We start from the raw sequence: 11,760 nt of genomic DNA on the forward strand, positions 1-11,760 counted from the left end.
TCTCACTATCAGCTGAGCTGTGCACCCTCTTGCGATCTGAGTCGGTTTGCTGGTGAGGGAGGGTTTTCATCTGCAATAGACCAGAGAGAGACTGTGGGTGTGCTGCAGTAACAATGATGTCAACACAGGGTCATGAGGGCTGGCTGTTTATGGCTGGATGGTTTAATAGCCCAGTGTTAGCTGGTGCTTGAAATTATTCCCATGTGGCACGTTGCTTTGTAACAATAAACAAACTCAGTCCAAGTGAGTGAGAAAGTTCCAATTAAAGTGAAACGAGGAATGCAAAGTGGATTGGTTGTTGACAGCTCACATGTTTTGATGAGTTTAGGTGTTGTCATCTTTTTATTGTTGATACTGGTGTCTCTGCAATTTTGGAAGCAGGTTTTGAATCAAATCAAATTTTAGAAAGTAAAGGATGTAATGCTTTCATGCATTTCATTATTTGTTTTATTGTAGCACCTGTAACAGGTAGATCGGTGCAATGTTAGGACATGACACTGGCAAAATGCTTCACCAAACCTGAACCAGGGATGTCAGGGACATTAGGTTTTGATTTGAGTTCGACAGTTCATTTCTGACCTCGGAAACAGCAGTTGAGAAAAAAATCTCATCTAATGGAATAAATATTTTAAATGAAACATTTATGAAACATTCCTCATTACAATAATTAGCAATCTAGCTTGCTTGCCGTGTGCAGCAAGGTTCACGCTAATTTTGCTTTCAAAAAGCTATTTTTTTTGTCTACCGAGTTGTCAGTGTAATGTTTTAATACAGGAACACAATGTCATAATGATTCATAATGGAAGTGAGATATTATGTAATTGAAGTGAGACCATTTGTTTCTCACAGAGAGAAAAAAAAAACGACACAAAAAGACTAATGTCCTGCTAGCAGCCCCTATATACTGCAATGGAAATAACACCCCACAGTATTAAAATGCTGGGTGGAACTTCCTATTAACAATTTTGCAATTCTTAGCAGTAAAGGTGCTACAATTGTGGTGCTAGAAAAAAATGTCATGTGGTCAAAAACACCAAATGGGTACATCCCTTTGTGAGCATGAATGTGCTCCACGAATTTATGGTATGGTTATACTGTAAAGTATCTTCTGTGCAGTGTTGATAGTCGGGCCCAAAGGCAGTGCTACAGGAAAGCTCATAGAGTGTCCTAGATGGAAATGGTTCATCCTCTGGGGGGCATACATGCCTTCTGTGTTGTTGTTTTTAAGGCAATCTGGTAATTGGATTATGATATTTCATGTATTGAACCTTTGGTCTCATTGTGATATTAGATGAAAGGTTAGAAGGCAATCAGAACATTCCGGATCATCCTCTGGGGACTATCAATACCCACTTGCTTACTTACTCTTCCGTCACAGTTCTGTGCCAGGTCATTTTTGAGTCTCTCTCAGTGCAGCCTTTGGGATGCAGTTATCCTCCATTCCAAGCACATGACCTAGCCACTGCAGTGGCTTTCTCCTTATTTGAGTGATGATGATCTTGCTTTAGGATTTTTTTCTGTAAAGTTCCAATGTAGTCATCTCGGTAGGTCTGAGAATGCCAAATACACATCTTGGGCATGCCACGTGGGACGACTCGGTCCTTTTCATATGGGCTTTGGCTTCCCGCTAGCATTATGAACCCAATATTACGATAGACTTGATGCTGCTGTATATATGTCATAGGCTATGTATGCCGGGAATTTCTTATTAAGCTACTCAGTGTAATGTTTAACATGCACTGCAGTAAAATACGGTGGGTATGATAATATGTTCACACCTGTGACTGCACTGCAGTCCACCTGAAGTCAGGTCATGGCGGGCGGACAGGAGGTTGACCACGGCCTTTACGTCCCTGTTGAACTCTGTCTCATACACCATGAAGTCGTATGTAAAACATGCATATTTCATGTGCCATTATTTCTGTCCATGTTCTTGAACCGCCCACAGCTTCAACCTGCCTCTGGCCTTCAAACAGCATAAATCCTATTTACATATTAAAGGCCTCGACTCTGCAGTAACAATTTGGAAGCGCTGTCTCTCTCTCTGTCCATACTTTCCTTGTTTGTTGTCATGTTTAAATCCAGCTTTTCATTTCCCCAAGTTTCATTTTGCCATTGTCTTGAAAACAAAACCCCTTTTCCCTTTCGCCAGCTGTCTCTAAGTCTCTCTTTCTTCTTCATCCTCTTCATCGTCTCTCTTTCTCTCTTAAGGTTTATTTTCAACATTGCCAGCCAAGAGAAAGAATCATCACTGTTGTATTCATTATGGTTGGAGGATTAAAATGAGGAGTCACTGCTGGATGTTCCTGTTGTGTGAGATAGACAAGCAAAAGGAGAAGAAATTGGGAAAATTGCTGTAATCGAAGGTTTTTTGTTTTTTGTTTTTTTCTTAAGACAAGCACATTAGGGTGCTTAAAACATATTAACACCTCATCATACAACTTAAAAAAAAAATTCAGACGGCATGCCTTGCTTTCCTGAAAAGATTTTGCAGTTGGCAGCTTTCGCACCTGCCATTGTACTTATGTTTCTCTGATGCCTACAAAGGTCAAATACTATACTAATAAGATACTGTACCAATGACTTAACCCCGCAGCTCAGTCTTTCTCTTATCTGACCCTGCTGCTCAGGTGAGCTCAGGTCACCATCATATCATAATTTGGTTTTGGTGTCTCCTCTTCTTCCTCCACTGCCCTGCCATCTCATCTTTATTGCCTCTCTCTCTGCATTCACTCCTCTCTCCAAGGATTTATAAGCCTGTTAGACCCACTGAAACTCATGCTCTTTCGTCTCAGCCATCTGTCTCTTGCTCATCTCCTTGATAATCCCCTTCCCTCACCTTCTTTTACCTTTCCACAGTTTTCTGTGTTTGGATCTTGAGATGGACAACACTTCTAAATACAATAGAGATCCAGCCGATGAAAGAGCTTTCTCTCTCTCTCTCTCTCCTTGTGTCTCTGAAGGTGTGGATGTGTGGTGGTCGGATGGAGGACATCCCTTGCTCCAGGGTAGGACACATCTATAGGAAGTACGTCCCCTACAAGGTCCCGGGCGGGATCAGCTTGGCAAAGGTAAGTCTTCACACTGTGTTTCCCTCCACGGTTCATGATGAAATACAACACAGCAGATCAGTGACAGATCTTCTGGATACTGTAACATCTCGTACAGGGGTTCAGTGTCGGTATAGCGCTCTCACATCATCTCTGTTAAATCCGAGTCACAACATAGCAATGGATTGTATTATTTTGTAAGTAGAGCTAATCTGTAAGATTGATAGCAGGGCTAATCAAAGTGTACTGGATCTGTTTTTGGACCTTTGTTTATGTACCTTGATATTTACTATTTACTATCAACTGTGTTCCCTGGATTAGTAGTACTAACTATGACTAATACACGGATTTTAATTTGAAAAATCCCCGGAGTGCCACTTTAATAAATGCTTTCCAATAAGTGTATACCGTGGAGCTGAATTATGTGAAAATCATTATGGACTCAATATGAGAAGATAGACAGTAATAGAAAATGTTAAATTACTTCAAATCTGGGACATCTATCATCGTATGTCACCGTAAGTTTGTCCTTCCTTTGTGTTCATGAGCTTTTAAATGGAACACACTGCAGAGCTCTTTGTCCGCAACAATACGGTATCTCGCTCTGCTTATAATAGTCCATTCATATTAGTAGTTCCTCTTACATTTATTACATGTTTTTTTGCTCTCTGGCCTCTTGAAAAAGCTCTTATCCCTAAGGTTTCTTGATTAAACAAACACTAAAATGAAGCAAAATCTAATTATACTCTTGCAAAAAAAAAGTGACATCTTATCAGCAAAAACTGATTTGAACTGTATTAGTATTCTCCAGTATTCACACACACACACACACACACACACACACACACAAGGCTCTAAAGCATTTAAATTACAGTTAACTTCAGTTGACAATAACAGTGCAAAACAAAACATTTGGCTTTGCGCTGTACTGAAATACTGAAATATGGCTTGATGTGAAACCAAATATATTTCAGCTCATGAAATATACAGGAGTAGGGGAAAAGTGATTTTTTTTTTCATGCAAATACACACACTCACACACACACACACACACACACACACACACACACACACACACACACACACACACACACACAGACACACACACACACACACACACACACACACACACACACACACACACACACACACACACACATACGTAGAGCACAAATGCTGTAAAAACAACAGCTGTGTCCCTGAACTTCACCAAACAGTGAAACTGAGGTAAAGTAGGTGTAACTGAATACATCAGCTAACAAGAAGGAAGAAATGAGCCTTGTAATTAAGCTCAAGTACACCAATCAACAGACACATAGCCATACATGAACACGACACATATGCAAACACATTTGCTCTACACATAAACACACATGCCCCAGCATGAGCCAGTTTTTTAGTGGCGCAGTATAACAAGTGGCAGCTACGTCCTTTACCAGATACTCTCCTCCTTCTCTTCCGTGTGTGAGAGCACTTTACAGTCAGCTCAGCGTCCACTAACAAAAGACCACCAGATGAGAAGCAGCAGAATGCAATATATCTACTATCTGCGACTCTTAGCCTTCGCCGGTGCTACTGTGAAGAAAGAGCTTAAGTTTCTTTGTTCCTTGTATTCTTCAGTGTACCGCCACAGAAAGGGAAATTGTCTAAAAGCGCTAAATCATCGGAGGTGGAGCCAAACACCATTCATTATGTATGCCTCTGCTGCAGTCTGAAACATAGCTTGGTTTGGCTCAGTATCCAACTGAAAGGCACTGGCCTTTGTTTTGCTTTTATATTCCGACCAACAGTCTTCAAACTGGACCTCAGTGGAATTCTGATGGCCCTGAATCAGCCCAACCCTGCAGATAAAGGAGAACATTTACATAACAACATTTATTAAAAATGAACTTGTTCTCTGCACGAGTTTGAAACCGCTGTGTCATTATCCGGTTTTAACTCCGATTTTTGTTGAAGTGCTACAGTACTCCCTCTAAAACTGCATTCATGGAGGCGAACAGACAAGGTCATCTCGAATACAGTTGGCTCCACGTGGATGTCAATGAGGAAAAAATTTCACAGATGCAACAGAGTAGCAAATTGTTGCTGCCACGTTGGGTTATTCTGGGGCAGATTCAAGAAATGGATACCACTCTCAGGGCAGACTCCCTGAGGCTGCTGGCTCTAGAATAGAACCAGCAGAGTATGTAATCACTTATTTTCACAAAACAGGCAAACGTGGTTCCACAAGATCATCCTCAATGCAGTGGACTGTGGGATTTTGTGTTTATTTGTGGGACATTCTGTGAGATTTGCAATGCCTGCTAAAAAAATTAGGCTGTTTAGTGAATTAATCTATCCACCTTACTCCGTTTGATTTGATTTCAGAACCTAAAACGCGTGGCAGAGGTGTGGATGGACGAATACACCGAATACATCTACCAGCGTCGGCCCGAGTACCGCCACCTGTCAGCGGGAGACATGACGGTGCAGAAGGAACTGAGGAACCGGCTCAACTGCAAGAGCTTCAAGTGGTTCATGAGCGAGGTGGCCTGGGATCTGCCCAAACACTACCCACCGGTGGAGCCTCCCGCTGCTGCCTGGGGAGAGGTGAGAGCAGATCAGCTGGGTTAGTTCATGAAACGGCTTCGATAAGTGTGGGGATATTAGGTTGAAAGGTCTATAGAGAGGACTTCACATACCTGCAACCATGCCTGCAACGACGAAAACTTCTGAATAACAGCGCGGTTTTATCCTGCAAAGGTTGTACGGCTCTGGCTGCGTGACACTATCGGCCAATCAAAATGTATCTGCCCAGCAACTTTCATCATTTCAGAGATGCACTGTGTATGCTGTAATGCACAACTGACTGACAGGTGCACGGGGGAATGAAGTCGTCTGATGATAAGTTAATGAACTCCCACTCCCACCCACTGTCAGCACTAATACGTTATTTTAAAGCTTGTTCATGACTAATGGAGGCCCTTCTACCTTCTTATTATTTCAGATGAAAAGAAAGGCGTCAGAAACAAAAGTAAAAGGAAAAACAATTTCAGAGAAAGGAGAAAATTAAAATAAAAATGAATAAAGACTTTCCCTCAGATAAAAAAAAAAGTATTATACTATATAGCTTATACTCTTTGGGAAACTTTATTTTTAATGCCAAAAGGCTCCTTCCCCAACTAGCAAGTCCAACTAAGGTGGATGGAGCCATGTCCCTAAAGCTGGTGACAGGGGGGACAACAGTGTCTAGGCTGTGAAATCATCTGCAGGCAGCACAAACAGTGCATGGCGCTATAAAGTGCACTGGATACAAAGGTGACCATCACCGGGGCTCTTATTGTGTTCACTTCAACAAAGGATTTTTGACTGGTCAAAAATGAAATAGTGGTGGGAATTTTTCCATGTTGAAAGCAGAGAGCTGCGCATCAAGCTGGAGACAGTGATAACAAAATATGCAGTGGTAGCAAGAGAAAAGAAACAGTGATGAAACATGTTTGCAATAAAAACACTATTTTTCTTCCTTCTCCTCCTGTAAACCACAATCTACCTGGGCCAAACATGCCTCTGGGATTTGAAAGGAAAGTACACAAAAATAAATAAATAAATAAAACCAAACATCAAGCTGGAAAACACAGAGCCCTCCGGTATGTACACAATCATGCGTGTATGAAAGAAAGAACTGTGATCAAAGTATTGATTGACATGACAACTAAGAATGGCTATGTCAGTGGATTACTATGGGCAGAGCACTCTGTCTTCTTGGACTCCATTGCCCACGTGTTTATGTCCGTATATGTGTTTTTTAGATACGAAACGTGGGCAGCCACATGTGTATGGAGATCAAACACTTTGTGTCAGGGAGCCCCATTCGCCTGGAGAGCTGTGTGAAAGTAGGCTGGAGTCATGGACAGGTGAGTCCAACGCCCTGGGAGCTTAGAGCTACCTCACATGTACGGCTATACAGCATTCCCTTGTTGCACGGTTGCAGTGCTGCACTGCAAATATCCCACCTGAAAGGACCATAACACAAGCGGGTTAAAAGACTGATGCTTGTAGGTCTGGCCAGGAACCGATTATTTTCCTGAACCGATCATTGGGAAGCCAAAGTAGTTCATTTTTTTCAGTAGCTCCATTCTAGTGGTATGGCTCTAGGAACAACAGTGACAGTTGGTCGGCCGCTATGGCCTAGAGGGAGACATTTTAAAAATATTGCTTGTAGTGCCGTGAAATTTGATAATGATATTTATGGCCCCAAGAGGCCCCAAAGCTGCAATAATGCTCAGAAAGCATATGGTCTGACCAGTCAAATTCATTCAGTCCAAAATCACAAGTTTCATTCATGTTCCGTTCCATTCAAATAAGGAACATCTTGACAAAGAATCCCCTTCACAGGAAGAATAAAACGGTAGAAATGTCAGGAAGAGCACGGAAAGTCCGTTGTTGGTTACAGCTGAGATGTGTTCCCCTGCAGGTGTTGACATTTGGCTGGAGGGAGGATATTCGAGTGGGTGACCCCATGCACACGAGGAAGGTGTGCTTTGACGCGGTCTCCCAGAACAGCCCCGTCACCCTGTACGACTGCCACGGCATGAAGGGGAACCAGCTGTGGCGCTACAGAAAGGTACGGGGGGGGGTGGAGTTCAGAACTTGCAGAAAATGGGAGAAAATATTTTCCTGGCCTCTTTTCAGCCCCACAACTCTGCCGCCGTTGTGGTTTCTTTGGTCAGCTAAGCATCATTTAAGTCAATTAATGAATCATTTCAGCATCATTCTGGCCATCTGTTAACATCTAATTGAACGAGCGTGTGAGAAAATTGAAAGATGCATAAACTGCAGATATAAATGACACTCCCCCAGCTTCTGTTTCTGGAAAGCCACAACGTGAACATTTTTTTGCGTGTGTGATTTTAGTATCTTTCAACCTATTCAGATGGCATCGAGGTTTTGTTTGTACAAAAACAGGTCAGTTGTGTTAAATAAATAAATAAAATGGTGCACTTTAAGCCTTATATCTCAGTGTCCTCCAGATGGCTGTAGTGTCTTTTCTCTACCACCACTGGTGGCGCCAAAGACAGAAACAACCAGTGGCTTTAAAGCTCCTCTAGTCAATATTTATGGACCAACAATGACACTGTGAGCTGTTGCCTTCAGTGACAACAAATCTGAATTCAGCTGACTAACTACCCGCTGACAGAATATCACCGTTACAAGCGATACAGAAATATCTATGCAGGTATTTTTTAAACTGATAAAAAAAAAAAAAGATGATATTCTAGCTCAAACCCCTACCACTGATTTACTGCAGCAAAGTCACAGTGGAGACAGGAGTTTGTGCAAAATAAAGTTAACGAAACGTGGTAGCAACCGTAGTTTGAGACCAGTGTTCACAATAAAAATATAATTTTTAAAGAGAAGTCCGGGGCTTCCTGTTTTTGGACCGTGGTGAATTGAGTTGAGTGAGTTGCTCTGTTTTTTTTTTTTTTTTTTCAGTTAAAGATAACAATAAGCGAGAAGAGGTTGGTTGCATCATGCACCATTATAAATAGAGCAAGGCTGAAAAACAGAAAAAATAAAACATTTAATAATTTGATCAACTTCACTTATAATAGTTTTGCCATTATATTGAATAGCAATTATAATTGAAGAGAACATCCAAGGCCTGTTAATGCAACAACATAACGTCCCAAAAAACAACATCTGGGTACTCTTGGATTACAATACTAAAGAAACAGCTAAAGATCATACTCTGTTATTTTTTCAAAACTACCCATTAAGGACATTTTACAAGGACATGGGGAAGAGCTCTTCATGAAAAGATGCATCCTGGATATTGATTTCATTTCTTGATTTTTTTTTTTTTCCGTTCTATTTTGAGTTCCAGGCCCAGAAGATCAGGCCCAGCTGATTCAGTTTAGACACTGGTTTCCAGCAGGTTTCCTCATGTCCCACACAGCGTGAACAAAACAGCATCGACAAGACACGCAGAGAACAATTAAGCTATTAAGGAATAAGACAAAATCATGTTCATGTATACGGGCTAAACAACAGACTTGTTTTCTTAAGTGAACACTTCATCTAAAATATATATATATATATACAGTATTCGACAGAGAACAGCAAAAACCAAAACAAAACCAAAACAAAGAAAAAAAAAACATTGGGTCGCCACTTGCTGCGACAAAAGTGGACAAAAGTGTGACACTTGTCCATGATGGTATTGATTTACAAGCAGAGTTAATGTTTTTGCTACAGAACGTTAAGAAGTACAGGCTTTAGCAAGGCCTGTCTTCATCAGAGAACATTAAGTCAGAAACAGCTCAACTGGGATAAAACTATGCTTGAAAGAAACGTTTCTTGTACTTTTTCTTTCATAGTTTTACTTTGAGTCAGTGGATGTCCTAGTATGGTAAAGAAAGAGATGCCCCTGCCATATTAATCCAAGTAAAACCAATTTGATCGTGACTTGGTTTTAATTAGATTTATTTCCAGCAGAAAATGAAGATACCTTGAGCCAGCCAGATACCAGTAAAAATAACACAGTTGACCCAAAAACACCAGGAAGGAAATAAATGCCAAGTGAAAGAGTTTACGTCTCATAGGTAAATGACCAAGGCTGTTTTATCTCTTTGTTGCTGTCTTTCCTGCAGGATAAGAGTCTGTATCACCCCGTCAGCAACAGCTGCATCGACAGCAGCCCCAGCGAGCGGCGCGTCTTCATGAACACGTGCGACCCCTCCTCCCCCAGCCAGCAGTGGCTGTTTGAGAGAACCAACGCCACCGTGCTGGAGCACTTCAACCGGGGCACCGACTGAGGGCACTGGGCAGTGAGATGAGGCGTCTTCCGAAGAAAAAGATCATGGAACAATGATCACCTTTGATCAGGTGAGTAAACCAATAGCTTTACTTCTACCCTGCTTTGTAAGGAACAAAATTGCACTCATTCATTGTGAAATGAATCATTTTAATTTGCACGTACTTTGTGGTTGTTTTAGTGGCTTTTTTTGTTTTTGTTTTTTTTCCCCAACCAGGGCCAAACTCCCGGAAGCCTTTTTAGAATATGTTTCTGCGTACAATTTGAAGGTATGTTGACTGCTGACCTAGATAATTACTGGATGCCAATACGATCAAGTCTCTCAAGGGGGGGGGCCTTAAAAGGATAAGGCTGATGATATTTTATATTTTTCTTATTGTCAACAAATCCCATGAAAAGATCAAAACTAAGAATGCATTGATCCTACTAACAACTATTTCCTGATATACTCCTCTGCGCCATAGAGTTGCATTATTGTCAAAAACTATTAAAAACACATCAGGGAGCGAAACTGTTGCGCTGGGTGACGTGTTCCTTTATCACCATGAATACACACACTGTAGTTTATTTTGACTCGGTACCACATACGCAGTCCCGCTGCCATAAATACTCCCAAACACCTGTGTTAATCCACAACTGACAACAAATGCTACTCTTGTCTGATTAACGTTTGCTAAAAGCTACAGTGCCAAGCTGTTTTACAAAAACAATTGTAGTATTTTAAAAAAAAATTGAAGCTATATATTCGTGATTTCTTTTTTAAAGGTTTACGTCTTCAGAAGGAACCAATGGACTTGGAGGTAGGGCCACAGACATGACGTTGGAAAGATTGATTGAGAGAGACTCATTGTTAGATTTGGCCTTTTTCTTGGGATTGGTTGACGATAAGAAAAAACAAGGTAACTTATATAATGTTACATATACAAAGTTATATATACTTATAGAACTCAGCCTGTTGACTTGTGCAAACAACACACTGTCTGAGCTGCTGCGAGCTGGCAATTTTGCCTCTTTTTCACTGTTGTCCAGATGAGAATGGAAGCTACGAATGGACAACATGCTGCTTTAGAAACATTCCCCCGTGGTGAAGCAGTGACCCGCTGCACTGGCCGAGAGCTCAGAGCACTGGTCGGACCGCACACAGCGACATCCAGAATCCAGTCGTACAGCATGAGCTTGTGACGAGGAAGGAGGTAAACGCACTCGTGCCACTAACAGTCAATCTAAAAAAACAGCTGAAAACCTTTGATTGTCTGTAGTCTGTCCTTCCCCAGGACGGGGAGAACCACGGTGGAACCTGATTGTCCTGTGGAAGCCCAAAAAAACTGCAGTTTGGAGGTCAAGAATTCACAAGAGACAAAGATTTGCAAAGATGCTCCTTTGAATCTGTCAAACACAGACTCTGCTGGATAGAATGGATGATCTTTTCTTTTGCCTCTTTTAACCTTGCGTTTTTTTTCTATTATTGCCTTAAAAATTTCAACAACGGGATGTGCCTGCTCTTTGTTTTTATTCATGGTACCAAAACACTTTTTGAAAGCAGTTATTCTATGGAACCTGGGAGAGAAAAAAATCATCAAACATATTTGTGAACAATTATTCCTGCACAATGAGCAGATACACTGCAAGAATATGTCTTTTTTCAGAGGAACAACATCTTGTACAGACTCATCCTGAAAGTGCAAATATTTTTTCAACTGTGTAATAAAGCGACAAAATGACATAAACAGTCCGTTTCTAACTCAAGATGATTTTTTTCTTTTATTTTAATGCTTATGATCATTTGTTCTCGCTGACATTTTGCAGGTGACATACTACCCACACATGTTAAAGACATAGATTCCTTAGAGGCCTGAGGTAAAACATACTGCATGTTAAATCAGGGAACGCTGTCTTCAATCGGGAGAAAGTACAAGC

The 11,760-nt window shown here is 41.2% G+C and overlaps 1 protein-coding gene across 1 annotated transcript in view; it reads left to right on the top strand.

The window, feature by feature from the left end:
• LOC120802654 (polypeptide N-acetylgalactosaminyltransferase 10-like) overlaps positions 1–11,457 on the top strand; it is a 71,276-nt gene extending 59,819 nt beyond the window's left edge. The window contains exons 8-15 of the mRNA XM_040150706.1: positions 2,964–3,071; positions 5,418–5,639; positions 6,839–6,943; positions 7,504–7,653; positions 9,680–9,914; positions 10,061–10,112; positions 10,873–11,036; positions 11,118–11,457. Of these exons, the coding sequence (XP_040006640.1) occupies positions 2,964–3,071; positions 5,418–5,639; positions 6,839–6,943; positions 7,504–7,653; positions 9,680–9,844 (750 nt within the window). The 3' untranslated portion in view covers positions 9,845–9,914; positions 10,061–10,112; positions 10,873–11,036; positions 11,118–11,457. The remainder of the gene's footprint in view (positions 1–2,963; positions 3,072–5,417; positions 5,640–6,838; positions 6,944–7,503; positions 7,654–9,679; positions 9,915–10,060; positions 10,113–10,872; positions 11,037–11,117) is intronic.
• The last annotated feature ends 303 nt before the right edge of the window (positions 11,458–11,760 follow it).

Source organism: Xiphias gladius, chromosome 17, assembly GCF_016859285.1.
Source record: "Xiphias gladius isolate SHS-SW01 ecotype Sanya breed wild chromosome 17, ASM1685928v1, whole genome shotgun sequence".
Classification (NCBI taxonomy): domain Eukaryota; kingdom Metazoa; phylum Chordata; class Actinopteri; order Istiophoriformes; family Xiphiidae; genus Xiphias; species Xiphias gladius.